General features: G+C 54.9%; 1 protein-coding gene across 3 annotated transcripts in view; it reads left to right on the top strand.

The window, feature by feature from the left end:
• The window catches only part of CELSR1 (cadherin EGF LAG seven-pass G-type receptor 1), a 180624-nt gene that overhangs the window by 83392 nt on the left and 79339 nt on the right, over nucleotides 1-17893 (top strand). For all 3 annotated transcript variants that reach the window (XM_024352868.2, XM_024352869.3, XM_024352870.3), the window contains exon 3: nucleotides 17442-17664. In XM_024352868.2, the coding sequence (XP_024208636.2) occupies nucleotides 17442-17664 (223 nt within the window). The remainder of the gene's footprint in view (nucleotides 1-17441; nucleotides 17665-17893) is intronic.

Below are 17893 nucleotides of genomic sequence, written 5' to 3'. Positions count from 1 at the left end.
GCCAGAAATTCAAAACCAAGGTCCCTGCAGGGCTGTGCTCTTTCTGAAGGCTTTAGGAGAGGGCCCCTCCTGGCCTCTTCCAGTTTCTGGTAGCCCCAGGTGGTATCTGCCTCACGGATGCATCACTGCAGTCTCCGCCTCCGTCTTCACACTGTGTTCTTCCGTGCACGTCTGTCTGTCCAGGTTTCCATCTCATTGTAAGGACACCGGTCACTGGATTAGGACCCACCCTAATGATCTCATCCTAAGTCGATTACCTCTACAAAGACCCTATTTCCAAACAAGGTCACTTTCAAGGGTACTGGGAGTTCGTAACTGAGCGTATCTTTCTGGGGACACAATTCAGCCGTGGGTGCTCCTTCGCTGAGGAGCTAAGGAATTTGGGAACCAGGGCTGTTGGCACTTCTCACTGGCCTGCCTGTCACGTGTCTGCGAGGACCACGGGCCACTCCAGGGTGGCAGGCAGGTTTCTGCGATGTGTTTACCTTTGCGGACGCTAAGCGCAGGAGCAGAGGGTTTCCCGTGTCCCACCCGGACAGCTTGGAGGTGGGCGAGCTGAACTAGGTGTAGAATGTGAGTCAGTGAGGAACAAACATCTGCCCAGAAATGTCTGGCCCACAGTTAGAAAAGTGGCCTGAAGACGAGCCGCATGCAATAGAAACCTCGCTATGGTTTAAAACGCACGCCGTTCCCCGTGACTTCGAAGTCTGTGCTGTTGAGGGGAGACAAGGCTGCCTGGCCGGGCTGGCTGCAGGTCATGGGCGTCTGTGCGTGCACTGGAGGGATGCTGCTTCTGCAGAGAGAGTGTGGGCTCCGTGACAGCAGGGCTGGGCACGCTCGCTCACCCCTGCACGAGTCTCCTGTGGCCGCTGTAACATTTCCACACACGAGGGGCTTAACGCAGCACGGATTCATTCTTACTGTTCTGGAGGGCAGGAGCCCTGCAGTCAGGGGCGTGGGCGGGGCTGCTCCGGGAGGCCCTGGGGAGGGCCTCCTGCTCTGCCTTCCTCAGCTGCTGGAGGCCACCTGGTCCTTAGTCCCTGGCACCTTCCTCACCTCACTCCGACCCCTGCTTCCACCACTGTAGCACCTTCTGCCCCTCACCCTCCCACCGCTTACAAGGAGCCTTGTGATGACTTTGGGGCCACACAGTAATGCAGGATGACTGCCCCGTCTCAAGATCCTTAATCACATCTGCAAAGTCCCTTAGGCCATGAGGTCACACATCCTTGGCTTTCAGAGATGAAGATGTGGACCCCTTTTGGGGTCCATTATTTTGCTAACAACCCCGGCTGCTCCTGGTGTCTCCTCTCCCTAATTAAACAATCTCGACCACTCACACCTGGTAAATATTTGTTGAAGGCATGCGTAGTGAGCAGGCCCCACCTTCGGCGCTGTGGTGGGGGTCTGGCAGTCTCTGCTGTTTATAACCGGCCACGATCTGGACCCAGGGCTGCCAGGAGCTGCTGGAGAGTCCGAATTGAGCCTCTGCCCTGAGAGTAGTGACCCAGACAACCTCGGGGGCGAGTGTTCTCTGCTCTCTCACCCGCTTCCGGTCAGCACTTTCAAGCCCTTTCTCTGGTGTGGACAGACAAAGCCGCCTGTGTCCTGCTCCTGGGGGCCAGGGGCCAGGTTAATCACGCACCTCTGGCCTCCCAGGGCTGGGTGTGGTGGGGTTACACTTATCAGATGAAGCTGGCTGGACATAGTGGGGGTAGACTTTGTATTAACGAGGGCAGTTCGTGACCCCCAACTCCAAGTGATGAATTAAGAATTCGTGCTCATTTTTTCTGGACGTTGATCTGTCACTAGTGCACTGTCTGTCCTGGCCCACACTGGTGTGGCCAGGGGAATTTGAACCGTTGGGGTGCTGAGCAGCCTTTTCTCGTGATGAGTGAGGTTTTCGCTAGCATTCCAGCTGAGCCCGGGCACGCTGCTGTTCGTAGTTGGCACGGTTTCCCTGCATGCTGATAACGAACCCACCGGGCACGTCCCTTCCAGCCCTGCTGTGCACAGCTGCCTGGCTCACCTTCCTCGGTCGTCTTTCCATGTCTAGCAGGAGCATGGCCAGACCCTGGCCCCACATCCAGGCCCCCCAACGTGCCTCCCTCCGAGGCATGGCAGGGCCAGTCCTCTCCCTACCATAAGGAGCCAAGTGCTCAGTGGGGCGCCAGGCTGCACAGTGCCCTCTCCCCCGGGTGGAAGACCCAGGCCCATCCCACCCGAATGTCCCCCCTCAACCCTACCCTCCCTGGACAAGGCTGTTTCCAGGCTGTGCTCACCCCCATGGCCCCTGGAGAAAAGCAACTACTGAGGCCTGGAGGGCACAGGGGAGCCCCGCCTGCCCGACAGTGGCACTGTCTTCTTGGCGTGTGCTGGGCCGAGGGCAGCGTGAAGTCTGCGTCCCCCTCACTCCAGGACCAGGGAGTGTTGGCTGGGCCCTGTCCCCCCTAGGCAGGACCCACCACCAGGCTCACACTCATCTTGGGTCCTGGAGGCCTCCTGAGCTGCCACCAATGTCCTTCTAAAGAGAGCCAAGTCCCTGGCCCACGCCTTGGCTTGGAAGGACCCTGGGTTTGTTTTGAGGGGGTTGGAAACGCCCTGCAGGGGGAGTCGAGATGGGGTTCTGTACCCAGGGTGGTGCTGGGGCTGTAGGGACCCTCATGTCTTGGTGATCAGCAGGGCTGACCGCCCCCTAAGTGCCAGCTGTGTGTACCCCCAGTGCCAGGGACCAGGTGTTGTGGTGTCCAGAGTCCTGTGGTTGCCCCTCCCCTACCAGTCTTGGCAACCAGGACTTCCCGAGTCCACTCGGGCCCAGGAGACGCTGTGTTTGTTCAGCACACTGGGTCCTCATGCCGCTGTCTTCCCGGTGCCATAAGAGCCCTGGCAAACAAGGAATGTTTTATCTCCCGTGGCTCCAGGTCTGTGTAGGCTCCAGGAGACGCTGGGAGGCTTTGGGGTGCAGCTTCCTCAGGGGATTGACCCTGGAAGAGGGTTCCTGCTGACTGGCTGGTTTCCTCGGTGTGTTCTGGGCCTCGTTCTCCTAGGACTGCTGTGATAAGTGATCACAAACCGGAGCGCTGAAAATAACAGACATGCCTTCCCTCAGTTCTGCAGCTGGAAGGCCGAAATCAAGGTGTTGGCAGGGCCGGCTGCGCTTCCTGGAGGCTCTAGGAGGAGCCCCCCTGCCTCCCCGGCGCCTGGTGGCTGCAGGCCTTGGCTTGCGGCTGCCTGGCTCCAGGCTCTGCCTCCCTGTGCACCAGCCCTTCCCCTTGCTTCTCATCTCCCTCTGTGCTCATTTTACGATCATTCATGTTGTGATTGCATTGAGCCCACCTGCTAATCGGATTGCCTCATCTCAAGATCCTTAATTGCACTTTTGCCATATAAGTAAAATTCCTTCTTTTGCTATATAAGGTAACATTCCCAGATTTTAGGAATTACGATGTGGACACTTCCTTTTGGGGGCCACCGTGTAGCCCATTACAGGGTGGGTTATTTCCTAGTCTCTCCTCCATCGTCGGTGTTGTGGAGAGGGAGGTTGTAGGGAGCCCCTCTTCTGAAAGGCTGTGTCCCCGAGGGTGATTTCAGGCTGGGGTCGCCTGGGCCTGCTGGGCCCGTATGCTGCTGGAGCCTTGGGCTTGGAGCTGCTGCAAGCGCCAGAAAGACGGTCAAACATGCACCCATCCTTCAGGTTCGGCAGGGTTTCCAGCCCTCAGCGTGTAGGTGACTCCCGTAAGAAACAGCAAAGCAGTGGATCAGTGGGAATCATTTTTCTTTGCTGCTGGAATGCATTTCTTATTTTTTTAAATGGGTGTGTCTGGAGATCATCTGGGAATTTGCTTCAGAGACACTAATGCAGTCACACAGAGAAGGCCAGCCCTGGACAAGCGGCTTCTGCAGTGCCGGGCTCCCCTGGCCTCCCCCTTCCCAGCTCCCTCCTTGTGGGGCGGGGGTCTGGGCCTCCTGCTGAGGGCTTTCCTGGCTACCTTGCCAGGTGGGGCGGGGCTGGGCCGCCTGTAGGTGTGACTCAGGAGGGATTCCAGGTGCAGAGCAAGTCACCAGGAGGTGAGAAAGTCAAACAATGCGTGAAACCCAAGGGCACACGTGGGTGCTGACAGACAGCAGTTCCCGGTGGGAGCTGGGGAGGAGGAGAGGGAGTGGGGCATGGAGGGGTGAACAGAGGGTGCCTCCCGTCTCAGGAAGGCAGTGAGGAACAGGAGGAACAGGGACCAGTAATAGTAACCTCGCCCTTGCGCAGGTGTGTAGCTCACAGCTGTACCAAATGAGCTGTTTCACTCACATCAGCCTGTTAGTGCTGGGGAATGCTCCTGGCCAAGAGAGACAGAAATCCCTGCCTTGGGGGATGGATTTATTACAGCTGGGGAAACTGAGGCACTAGCCAGGATCTTGCTCAGGAAACCTCTGTCCTGACAGCAGTGCTGTGGGGGTTTGGAATGGGGTGCTGAGGCCCCTGCAATCCCGCCCCCTGGTCGGCCTCTCCTATAGGGACATTCGGAGGGGACACCTGTCCAGGGAAGGCGGTGAGGTGCACTCATTCACTGCACCCGTCCCTGCAAGCTCTGTGTGGACATTAAGGCAGATGCAGGCTTAACTCCAGCTCCCACCCATGCAGCTGTGTGACCCAGCACAAGTAACTGCCCTCTCTGAACCTTCGTGTACTCATCTGACCAGCCAGGTGCTGTGGCCTGCCTTGTAGGGAAGGTCATGTGTGGACTGTGCTCACCTCTGGAGGAGGTTGCTGTGAAAGTGCTCATGTCCTCGTCCCCAAATGTGAACCTGGGGATAGCCAGGGTCAGGGAGCGTCACCTGAGCTGTTGGGATGCCATGTGGCCCTGCCCTGTCTGTCCCTCCATCTCTATGTCAGCCTGCCTTGCAGGGCCGAGTTGGTAGCACGTGCTCCCCCACAGCTCTGTTGCTGGACAAAGGCCCTGGTGGCTGGGGGCCTCTGCTGGCCTGGCTTCTGCCTGGGGCTGCATGCCACAGGGGTTCTGAAGTCCCCGGGAAGAGGCAGGGTCCTGACTGGCAGTGGACTGCTGTGCATGACCCATTGCTAAGGCTGCAGCCGCCTGGGCTTTTCTGTGCAGCTCCTATGTCCGGTGGGGGCCTTGCTGGTGTGGGACTGTCACGTTGCAGAACAGGAAAGGGCTGGGGCTCTGCCTTCACTGCCCTGCGGTGGGAACCCCTGTGTGTGCCTGTGGGCATGCATGTGAGTGTGTGTGAGCATGTGAGTGTGTGTGAGCATGTGAGCCATGTATGTTGGAGGCTGGAGGTACTTTCTCAGGTTTGGTTGGAATCTGATGGGGTGGAAAGGGCTTGGCGAGGAGCCTTAGCTGTGCCCACCCTTTCTGGTCCTGACCCTACTTTGATGGCTGCCCTGCCTGAATTCTGCAGCTTGACCCCTCCCCTCCCCCTCCATGCCAGCACCCCTTCAAAGCTTCCCCCTCTGCTTTTTCCATCTGCTATAACTCTTCATGTATTTTTGGTTTTTCTGAACATGTGACATTTTTTTACCTAGATGGAAACTCCATGAGGGCAGGGATCTGTTTTGTTCATTCTTATAACCCCACTGCCTAAAGAATGGCCCACGCTGGCAGTTTATTAGATGGATGAGTGGGTGGAGGGACAGGTGGGCAGCTGAGTGCAGGTGAGTAGGTGGAAGGGTGGATAGATGGATGAATGATGGATAGTTGGATGGGTGGGTTGATGCATGATGGGTGGTTGGATGGATGGATTGGCTGTGTGATGGGTGGTTGGATGGATGTGTGATGTGGCTGGATGGATGGATGGATGGATGTGTGATGGGTGGATAGATGGATGAATGGTGGATAGTTGGATGGGTGGGTTGATGCATGATGGGTGGTTGGATGGCTGGATGGATGTGTGATGGGTGGTTGGATGGATGGATGGATGTGTGATGGGTGGTCGGATGGATGGATGGATGTGTGATGGGTGGTCGGATGGATGGATGGATGTGTGATGGGTGGTCGGATGGATGGATGGCTGTGTGATGGGTGGTTGGATGGCTGGATGGATGTGGGATGGGTGGTTGGATGGATGGATGGATGTGGGATGGGTGGTTGGATGGCTGGATGGATGTGTGATGGGTGGTTGGATGGATGGATGGCTGTGTGATGGGTGGTTGGATGGATGGATGGATGTGTGATGGGTGGTCGGATGGATGGATGGATGTGTGATGGGTGGATAGATGGATGAATAGTGGATAGTTGGATGGGTGGGTTGATGCATGGTGGGTGGTTGGATGGCTGGATGGATGTGTGATGGGTGGTCGGATGGATGGATGGATGGATGTGTGATGGGTGGTCGGATGGATGGATGGATGTGTAATGGGTGGATAGATGGATGAATGGTGGATAGTTGGATGGGTGGGTTGATGCATGGTGGGTGGTTGGATGGCTGGATGGATGTGTGATGGGTGGTCGGATGGATGGATGGATGGATGTGTGATGGGTGGTTGGATGGAAGCTGGGTGAGTGCTTGGAAGCTGGGTGAGTGGATGGAAGCTGGGTGGGTAGGTGGATGAACAATGGATGGGTGGATGGATTCATGGGTGAATAAATGGATGGATGGAAGGGTGGAGGGGTGGGTGAATGAGTGGGTGGGTATATGGAAGGATGGATAGATGAGTGAATGGAATAACAGATGGGCAAATTCGTGTGGTGTTTTATCATTCTGACATACCCTTTTCCTCTTAGAAACCCTGTAACGTTGCCCTCTTTGCCTCCTATCTGTGTGCTTTCTCTGGTAGTGAAGTTTCTGACACATGAGCCACGCTGTTGGGTTGTGTCTTCAAGACTGTGCTTTCTGCATCCTAGGATCCAGTGTTAGGACTGAGCTCTTTGATGGGGCTTTGAGTTGACTTCAGGTTTTGTGCATTTGCGTGATATGACCTGACTTTGAAATTGCCCTGTTTTCCTGTTCCCGGGCCCTTCCACTCCTTGTTCTCTGTTCTTGTGTTTCATTTTGATCGTTAATTCTCCATAAACTAAGCCTTCGTCAAGTGCTTGAGTTTTCCCATTGTGGCCTTTGGAAATTCTAGTTTTTCTAGTTCAAAGCTCTTAGCTGTTTCTTAGGACCAGAAAGGAATTGTCTTTTTATTTATTTAAGAACTTAAGTGGTCAATCTTTACATGCCCTTCCCTTCCTGGGGCACGTTCCCAGCGCGTTCCCAGCCCTCCCCCAGGTCCTGAGGTTCTCTGCCTGCTGTGCCCCCTCTCTAGGTGAGCCCCGAGACCCTGCATTTCTCTTCTCCTAGCTCCTGGAGCAGCCCCCCAGGGGTAAGTTCTGGAGCTCTTGAGCCAGGGGTTCACATCAGCATCCCCTCGCGTGGGCCCTCTGCCCCCACCCCCGTGCCCTCTGTCTTCCCTGGGCTTGTGTCCAGCCCCCTGCCAGAGTCTCCATGTAATGATGCGGAGACCCTCTGGGCACCCCCTTCCTTCTTCACAGACCAGGAGCACACCCAGCACCCAGCCCCCGCCTGCAGCAGGTAAGCCGTTTGCTGAAGCCCTGTGAAGCCAGGGCTTTTCTGGAAGCCCCTTAGGCCAAGGGTTGATGGCTTTGGTGCTAGGGTCTCTGGGCAGGCAGGGCAGTGCACCAGCCCCAAGCCTGGTGTGGGACAGGTCCCCAGTGGCGGGGCAGGTGCATGAGGCCATGAGGGCTGGATGGGCCTTGGCTCCTGGGAGCTTTTCTTTTGCCGTTAAGAATGCTTTTCTGGCCGGGTGTGGTGGCTCGCACCTGTAATCCCGGCATTTTGGGAGGCTAAGGCGAGCAGATCACCTGAGGTCAGGAGTTCGAGACCAGCCTGGCCAACATGGTGAAACCCCCGTCTCTACTTAAAATACAAAAATTAGCCAGGTGTGGTGGTGTGCACCTGTAATCCCAGCAACTCGGGAGGCTGAGGCAGGAGAATCGCTTGAACCTGGGAGGCGGAGGTTGTGAGCCAAGATCGCACCATTGCACTCCAGCCTGGGCGACAGAGTAAGACTCTCTTAAAAAGCTTTTCTGTACTATAGCCAGGAAGCTGAGCCCTGCGTCCCTCCTACGGGGAGAGGGGGAGCTTTTGGCAGGCTGCATGCATGATTGAGCACAGCAATCGGTTTGCCCAGGTGGACTCTATCCTTGGCGTGGGAGGCGAGGCTGCCATGGTGATGGGGGTGTGCAGAGTATGGGTGAATTTCCCCCAGGTTTGAATGACTCAGCAAGCCTTTGACTCCAAGCAGAATCCTAGGGTGTAAGGAGAACATCAAATTTATTTTGAATGAGAATTCCTAGAAAAGGAAAGATAAATCCTGATAGTCAGCATAGCTGAACATTTATTTTATGAAAATAGTGTGTCTTATAAAAGCTCTATTAGAAAATAAAAGATACAGAGCTAAAAGAGAGCTCACTAAATTTGACCTATTTACCTTCAGATGATTTTAGAATTAAAAATCTGTCATATCACATCTCTTTTCAACTCAGCCTTGGTGGGAGTGTTTACAAATGCCGCCAATTCAGGATTCTCCCTGAGGGTTGGTGGGGAGCAGCCCCTCCAGTTACCTTGTTTAAACAGCGCTGTAATCCACTCATGCTAGCAGCCCCTCCAGCTCCCTATAAACAGTACTGTAATCCACTCCCGCTTTGCTTAACTTTGTCTTCTGTGCAGGGCTGTGCTGCAAGTGCTTAACCACCAACCCTCAGGGGAATCCTGAATTGGCTCCGTGCTAGGAGTCAGCCCTAAGGAACACAGGGACAGGACCTTCCCCGGCTGGTCCAGTTCATCCAGAACCCAGTTGCTCTTGGTTCTCATGGTCCTTTATTAAAAAAAAGATGTTTTAACTATAAAATTAATTCATTTCATCAACACCTTTCCTGCACTATTTGAATCAAATACGGGAATTATGTGGTTTTGTAACTCATGGATTAAGTGCAGGTATCAATCATTGGCTTGGAACTGGGGAAATCCTGGCATTTTTTGACTTAATTTCACAAGTGTCTGTCAGTACCTGCTATGGACCCAGCTTTCCCCCCCACCGACCCCCTGCGACCCTCCCTGCCAGGTGCTCAGCATATGCCCTGCACACACCAGGCATTTATTCGGCACTCGCTGTGTGCCTGACAGTCTCAGACTGGCCCCCAAACAGACCCTGTCATTGCCTGCACAGAGCTGGGGAGAGAAACACACGGGGGAACCATCGTACAAGCAGGGCTGGATGTGGAGCTGGTGGGGCGATTGCTAGAGAGGGGAGATTTTGAGTCCATGAGAGCCCCCAGGGTCACCCTAAGCAGGCAGGTGGCCCGAGCTTCCCCAGAGGGAGAGTGCTCGAGGCAGAGGACAGGTACTGCCAGGGGATGCGGGTGGCCTCCAGGCACTGGAAAGCCACATGCAGAGACTAAGAGAGAGGACGCGGGGCTGGAGGATGGCCTGCAGTGTACGCACAGGGCCATCTGTAGCCGCCCTGGGAGGAGGGAGACAGTGGGGCCGGCACAGGCTCGTGAGTATGGTGTGGAGGGGGCTGGGTGTGTGGCTGGGGGCTGGGCCCTGGGACCCCTTAGGCTGGGGTCTTTATGGAGCAGTGGGAGTCTAGCCAGTGGGACTGACACATGGTGAGGCCAGCGTTGTGGAGGACTCTGCTGTCGCGAGGCAAGGGACAAGTAGGTCTGGAGGCTGTGCGGCAGGAGCAGGGGCCGTGAGGCGAGGGGGCCTGTGGCTGTGCAGGGGGCTGCTGGAGGCAGGAGGGGTTGCAGTGAGGACTCCATCTCTCCCTGGCTGGGTGGGAGGATGAGCTGGCAAAGGCCAGGAGCAGCATCTCCTGCAAGCAGGGAGAACAGCACCTGGGGAGTCCTGGACGCTTCCACCTCCGAAGCATCCACGGGAAAGGCTCTGCCAGCCAGGCGCTGCTGCTCTCGGGGCACCGGGTTTGCAGAGGCTAGAATGTACGCGATTGCAATTCCAGGACAAACACGGAGGGCCACTGTAGTGAATTCAGCAGTGGCTCCCAAAATCCTTGTCCACATAGACTCTCAGAATGAGACCTCAGTTGGAAATGGGCTCTTCCCAGATGTAATGAGTTTGGGTCCTTGAGATTAAGTCATCGTGGATTTAGGGTGGACCCTAAATCCAATGACTGGTGTCTTTATTTTTTATTTATTTATTTTTGAGACAGTCTTGCTCTGTCACCCAGGCTGGAGTGCAATGGTGCAATTTTTGGCTCACCACAATCTGTACCTCCTGGATTCAAGAGATTCTCCCGCCTCAGCCTGCCTAGTAGCTGGGACTACAGGCATGCGCCACCATACCCAGCTAATTTTTATATTTTTAGTAGAGACGGGGTTTTGTCACGTTGGCCAGGCTGGTCTCGAACTCCTGACCTCAGGTGATCCACCTGCCTCGGCCTCCCGAAGTGCTGGGATGACAGGCCTGAGCCACTGCACCCAGCCTTATTTTTTATTTTTGAGGCGGAGTTTCGCTCTTGTCACCCAGGCTGGACTATAGTGGTGTGATCTTGGCTCACTGCAAACTCCGCCTCCCGGGTTCAAAGGATTCTCCTGCCTCAGCCTCCCAAGTAGCTGAGATTACAGGCGCTTGCCACCACGCCGGTTAATTTTTGTAGTAGAGATTGGGTTTCACCATGTTGGCCAGGCTCGTGAACCCCTGATCTCAGGTGATCCACCCACCTCAGCCTCCCAAAGTGCTGGGATTACAGCCACGAGCCACCGCTCCCGGCCTGGTGTCTTTAATAACAGGAAGGAGAGGGAGATTTGACGGCCTTGTGAGGACACAGCAGAGATTGGAGAGATGCAGCCACAAGCCAGGGACGCTGGGAGCCACTAGAAGCTGGTAGAGGCAGGAGAGATCCACCCTGGAGCCTCCAGAGGGAGCTGGGCCCTGCTGATGCCTTGATTTTGGACTCCTGGCCTGTGCAACTGTGAGACAATGAATTTCTGTTGTTTTAAGCCTCCAGTTTGGGGTCATCTGTTACGGCAGCCACGGGAAACACATACAGCTACTTTCTGAAAATGAAAACAAACAAAAAGCAAAGCAAATACAAGTCCGCATTAAAAAAGCAAACCAAACCAAACCAACAATTCCATGGAGATTAGTTTTATTTGCCACATATTCAGAGGAGCAAGACCTTTTCAGCGAGGGGCAAACACCTGTGGCTGGGTTTGCTGTGCTCTCACAGGCATTGGCAGCCACCTGTTGATCTCTGGTCCCTGCAGAGGTGCCCCCCTCGGGGGCAGGACAAGCTTATGTCTGTCAGCCTCCCTTTCACGGGGCAGCCTGAGGATATCGGGGGCCACTAGAAATCAAATTTGGAAGCAGGAATGCCGGTCTGCAAGTTCAAATTCAAACCTTCCAGATACAGAGCGCTGTCTTCACTCAGGGCTGGCCACCTTTTCCTGGGCCTTTTAGAGGAAATCCCAGGCTGGAGGTGAGAAGCCGAATCTTCCAGCCCTCGGATGAGGGGAGAGTGAGTTCCGACCCAGAGCAGGTGGGACCGGGAAGCTATGTGGAGGTCATGGGCCTGGGCCTCACTTTCCTCTGGGAGAGTCTGAGCCCCGGGCCCAGCCTGGGTTCTTACTACCTGGGACAGACAGAAGCGGCTGTGGGAAGGGCAGGGCTGGGCCCCACAGGCCCTTTGTTTGCCGTCGCGGTTGGGTGAGTACACCCAGCCTCTCCCGGTGGCTTTGTTATTCCAGAGTGTGCTGTGCTTGGCCACTGGCTGGAACTTGGAAAGCAAACACTCCCAAATGTCACATATTTTAAAAGTAGAAACAAGATAATTTGAAGTGTCCAAAGGAGGAGAAATATACCTTAAGCGTCACACCTCCCGTGAACGCACGGGATTTACAAAGGCCAGGAAGCCACGAGCACTGACTTGCTCATATGAGTGTGCAGCTGGGTGTGCAGGTATGCACCTGTATGTGACAGGATGTGAGGTGTCTGTGAGGGTGTGTCAACGCATGTGTATGTATGTGTGTGTGTGTGAACAGGTGTATGGACATGTGTAGACGGGAAATTGTGAGTGCATGTGTGAATACATGTGGAAGGTTATAAGCATTGTGCAAATGTGTGTGCAGGTGTGTGTGTGCACATGGCCCGCCTGCAGGGCGGCGGGGTGCAGCATTTGTGGGCTGACCCCCATAGCGGGGAGTGGTAGGGAGGTTAGCCTCCAGGGGTGCTGGGAGCCTGGATGAGGGTCTAGGGCTGGATCCTCTCTGTCTGCTTTAACTGAGTGGGGTGGGAAACCCCTCTGTTCCCATTTCCCTGGGGGCAGCCCCTGCCAGTGCAGAACAGGCAGATGGGATCCTGCCCTGACTCCTGGGGTGGAGGGGAAAGCACCCCCCTGGCCTGTGCCTGGCTCTGACCCGGCGTCAGCTCTGGTGCCTGCGAGCCCTCGGGGTTACTGGCGTGGAGGCCGTGCATGCTCATGAAATTGAGCAAAACGTCAGCGATTTCAGCCCTTCTCGTTCTCGAGAGGGCTTCATACTGGAATCTGGAGTCACCTTGGCTTAGCCAGTTATACATTCTTTTTTTTTTTTTTTTTTTTCTTAAGAGACGGAGTCTCGCTCTGTCCCCCAGGCTGGAGTGCCGCAGTGCGATCTCGGCTCACTGCAAGCTCCGCCTCCCGCGTTCACGCCATTCTCCTGCCTCAGCCTCCCGAGTAGCTGGGACTACAGGCGCCCGCCAACACACCCGGCTAATTTTTTTTTTTTTTTGTATTTTTAGTAGCGATGGGGTTTCACCGTGTTAGCCAGGATGGTCTTGATCTCCAGATCTCATGATCCTCCCGCCTTGGCCTCCCAAAGTGCTGGGATTACAGGCGTGAGCCACCGCGCCAGGCCCAGTTACACATTCTTAGGTGCTGCAACCTGGTAATGAAGAGTGGGAGATGCCTGGGGGAAGCAGAGGGAGAACTCAGATTCTTCAGAGGCACCATTTACCTCTGATGATTGTTATGCTGATTATAAATCAGTTTCATTTGTCCTTCGAAAGCTCATTGGAAGCATTCCCTTGGAGGATTGACAGGCTTTCCTAAAACGACTGAACTCACTGAAATCAGCCCGTGGCTGAGGTTGGCCTCCCTGAGAAACAGACTCCAGGCCCCAGCTCAGGAGGCAGCCGGTGTCCAGGAGCCTTCAGGAGCCACAGCTGGGGGCAGGGAGGGGCCCTGGCCTGGGCAGAGGGGAGGTCGGACTGCCCTGCAGGTATACAAGGCCTCAGCCACCCCACAGCGTGCTGCAGAGCTGGGATGGCCCCTCGGGGATGGCCTGCGTTGGGCAGTCTGATGGTCACTGTGTCCACCCTGACCCATTGCTGGATGGGGGCTGCCCCAGCGAGGGCAGTGGAACTGGGCCGGGAGGCGGAATCTGAGTGCAGGGTCTCAGCTGTGAGCCGTCAGCAACCCACACCCCAGAGCCCCGTCCTGGAGGGGAAGGGTGGGGAGTATACCTCAGCACCTACCCTTGATAGCACCTGATTTCTTTTTTTTTCTTGTTGTTTGTTTGAGACGGAGTTTTGCTCTTGATGCCCAGGCTGGAGTGCAATGGCACCATCTTGGCTCACTGCAACCTCGGCTCCCCAGATTTAAGCAATTCTCCTGCCTCAGCCTCCCGAGTAGATGGGATTACAGTTGTGTGCCACCACACCCAGCTAATTTTGTATTTTTAGTAGAGATGAGGTTTCACCATGTTGGTTAGGCTGGTCTTGAACTCTCGACCGCTGGTAATCTACCCGCCTCAGCCTCCCCAAGTGCTGGGGTTACAGGCGTGAGCCACTGTGATCTCTTTATTTTTAAAAATGGATAATAAAGTTTAATGTTCACTAGTCTTTTAAAATTGCCAGTTGTCTCATACATATCTGCTCTGGACAGAATGGTGCCCTCATAAATTTCTACATTGAAGCCCTATGCCCCAGGATGGGCTTTAGGAGGTGATTAGGTTTAGATGAGGTCGTGGGGTGGGGCCCCCAGGCTGCAATTAGGGTCCTTGTAAGAAGAGGAAGAGACCACAGCCCTCTCCCTTACGCAGCAAGAAGGCACCGTCTGCTAGCTAGAAAGACCTCCACAGAGGCCACCTCAGCTGGAAGCATGATGTTGGGCTTCCAACCTCCAGAGCTCTGGGAAGTAAGTGTCTGTTGTATAAGCCCCCGATCTCTCATGCTTCATTATGGCAGCCCAAGCAGACTGAGGCATCGTAAGTGTGTTTTCATTCTGTCTGTTTGAGTTGGCATCAAATTAGGCTGCCCCACATGGCAGCGGCTGTGTGAATCCCACTGGCCGTCCGGAGCGTGGTTGGAGGCCTCTCGGGGGACATTGCAGGTGCCTGTCCAAAGGGCCCATCGTGGAGCCATCCCACTCTGGGGACTCCAGCGAGGTCTGGGCTCCAGGAAGATGCTGCCATTTGAAGGGTACGCTGGGTCATGCACTGAGCATCCTCACATTGGATGTCCCCCCGGTTCCATCTTTATAGCAGTCTCTCTCTCTTTTTTTTTTTTTTTTGAAATGAAGTCTCGCTCTGGCACCTGGGCTGGAGTGCAGTAGTGTGACCTCGGCTTACTACAACCTCTGCCTCCCGGGTTGAAGCAGTTCTCCTGCCTCAGCCTCCTGAGTAGATGGGATTACAGGCACCCGCCACCACGCCTGGCTAATTTTTGTATTTTTAGTAGAGACGGGGTTTCACCATGTTGGTCAGGCTGGTCTTCAACTCCTGGCCTCAAGACATCCACCCACCTCAGCCTCCCAAAGCGCTGGGATGATAGGTGTGAGCCATTGCGTCTGGCCTGTGGCAGTCTTTTAACAACCCAAGATGACCAGAGCCATGAAGAAAAAAATGGATAAATATGATCACATACAGACAAAAAATTTCTGTGGGGCTACAAATACGTAAAACCTAATGTTACACATTAAGCTGGGGGAAATTGCCACGAAAATGACAATAGTTCCTTCCATAATTTACAAGGAGCTTCTATAACACAATAGGAGCGGGACCAAAAACCCAGCAGAAAGACAAACTCAGGCAGCTTCTAGGAAAGAGAGTGTCAATTGTCAATAAAACAGGAAAAGATGCTGGCCTCATCAAAGATAAATGCAAATGAAAAGATCGTTGAGATCCATTTGTCAGAGATGCAAAATATTTTAAAGATTGATCATACTGCCCGGGCGCGGTGGCTCACGCCTGTAATCCCAGCACTTTGGGAGGCCAAGGCAGGCGGATCACGAGGTCAGGAGATGGAGACCATCCTTGCTAACACGGTGAATCCCCGTCTCTAGTAAAAATACAAAAAATTAGCCGGGCGTGGTGGCGGGTGCCTGTAGTCCCAGCTACTCGGGAGGCTGAGGCAGGAGAATGGTGTGAACCCGGGAGGTGGAGCTTGCAGTGAGCCGAGATTGCGCCACTGCACTCCAGCCTGGGTGACAGAGCGAGACTCCGTCTCAGGGAAAAAAAAAAAAAAAAAGAAAGAAAGATTGATGATACCTAGTGTTGAAGAGACAAAACAAAATTCTGTGATCTGTGTTGATGGGAGTGGGTATGTGCAGCCTTTTGGAGATGGCAGTTTGGAAATATCCATCAAAATGTCGCTTGTGGCTGGGCGTGGTGGCTCATGCCTGTAGTCCCAGCACTTTGGGAGGCCAAGGCGGGCTGATCCCTTGAGACCAGCCTGGCCAACATGGTGAAACGCTGTCTCTACTAAAAATGCAAAAATTAGCCGGGCGTGGTGGCTAATTGATTGGATCCGGGAGGCGAAGGTGACAGTGAGCCTCAGTCATGCCACTGCACTCCAGGCTGGGTGACAGAATGAGACTCTGTTTCAAAAAAAAATGATGTCACTTGTGGGTGACCTTTGAGCAGTGTTTGGGATTTTCTCCAGAGAGTCTTAAAGCACACCAAGGTTTATATAGCAGAATGTTTACTGAAAAGTCACTTGCCATAAACGAAAACTAGAAATGGCCCACATGCCCGTCGATTGGATGTGATTGATGTAAGTTTTGACATGGTCCTCTGATGGAATACTGCGATTTGAGACAGAGTCTCTCTCTGTTGCCCAGGCTGGAGTACAGTAGTGCAGTCTCGACTCACTGCAGCCTCCGCCTCCCGGGTTCCAGCGATTCTCCTGCCTCAGCCTCCCAAGTCGCTGGGATTACAGGCGTGTGCCACCACACCCAGCTAATTTTTGTATTTTTAGTAGAGACGGGGTTTCCCCATGTTGGCCAGGCTGGTCTCAAACTCCGGATCTCAGGTGATCCGTCCACTTTGGCCTCCCAAAGTGCTGGGATTACAAGCACGAGCCACCACGCCCGGCCCACGCCATACTTTTTGCACTGTGTTTTTTGTTTGTTTAGTATGTGAATGTAATACTTTAATTTTAAAATGCATTCATTTAAAATTCTGTAACTGGGAGAGAATGTTGCTGGGAATTTTCTGGTCGTTGGAAGCCCCTGAAGGTCTGTGAGGGGTCTCCAGCCAATGTCCACCCCATGTGGTGGAGGCAGGGGAGGCAGCATGGGCTGTGCAGATTGCGGCTCACCATCCCTGTCTGGGGGCGGGAGTGTCACCAGCCACACACCTGGTTGCTGGAGGATGCAGCGGCCAGTCCAGGAACAACTGGGTCGAAGCATGGTGAACACTGAGACCCTCCGAGCAGATGAGGTTCTGAGCACTCCTGGTCTGAGGGCGGATGGAGAGAGGCAGTGTGCTGTGGGCTGCCTGGCTGGTTTTCTGGGAAAGCTTCCAGAACCTTCCTGTCACAAAAGAGTTTAAACTCTGGGAAGGACATCAGAGTAGGGTGGTGCCTGCCCTTCAGGAGCTCACAGGCTGGTGGGCGAGACGGGCCAGATTAGAACCGGGTTGGAATCCAGGGGTGGCCAGACAGTGCGAGGGGTCTGTGTGAGGGATGGGAGGGCGGACGGCAGTCAGGGCGGGCGGCCTGCTCAGAAGGTGGCCTTTGGGTCATGTGATGGCAGCATGCTCCAGATCTCTGACGAGGCTCTGCTGTGTTCTGCTGTGGCACGGGCATAGGTGGGGGGAGGGGCCTGAGGTGCTCTGGTCTGTTTCTAGGCGTTCCCCTCAGAAGAGTCCAGCTCAGCCTGCAGGGTGCTCAGAACGGGGTTGGAGGCTGGGAAGGGCTCATTGCTGCCGTTTCTTTGACCCCACAGAGTGCTTTTTGGAAACCCCTTGGCCACCATCCTTAGCTTGCCCACCAGGAGCTGGGTGCAGCCGACTCTGGCACGGCTCTGGGCAAGTCCTTGAGAACTCAGGGGTTTCTGTTCATGTCACAGACCTGTCCTGGAGTCAGTCGGGTTTTCTTTCAGCAGCTGACTGTGTGGCTGGGGTGTGTCCAGGGTCTGCGACAGGCTCGTTGGCTTTTCCCTGGCTGGTCGGTAACCTCCACTCTGGCATCTTCCTCTCGCCCCCCAGGAGAGCACTGTGAGGTGGATGCCCGCTCAGGCCGCTGTGCCAACGGGGTGTGCAAGAACGGGGGCACCTGCGTGAACCTGCTCATCGGCGGCTTCCACTGCGTGTGTCCTCCTGGCGAGTATGAGAGGCCCTACTGTGAGGTGACCACCAGGAGTTTCCCGCCCCGGTCCTTCGTCACCTTCCGGGGCCTGAGACAGCGCTTCCACTTCACCATCTCCCTCACGTGAGTGTGCGTCCCGCCGTGCCACACGGGGCTCTCTTTAGGAAAGGGGCGAGCTTCTCCGTGCACCCCATCCCTCTAGATCGTGACGTCGATGTCCTCCGTGTGTGGCCTTTGATAGTTGAGTAGCTCCAGGCCAGGCGCGGTGGCTCACGCCTGTCATCCCAGCACTTTGGGAGGCCGAGGCGGGTGGATCACCTGAGGTTGGGAGTTTGAGACCAGCCTAGTCAAC

Source organism: Pan troglodytes, chromosome 23, assembly GCF_028858775.2.
Source record: "Pan troglodytes isolate AG18354 chromosome 23, NHGRI_mPanTro3-v2.0_pri, whole genome shotgun sequence".
In the NCBI taxonomy this organism is placed as follows: Eukaryota; Metazoa; Chordata; class Mammalia; order Primates; family Hominidae; genus Pan; species Pan troglodytes.
The sequence above is the reverse complement of the archived record's forward strand: the minus strand, read 5'-3'. Positions and strand labels throughout refer to the sequence as shown.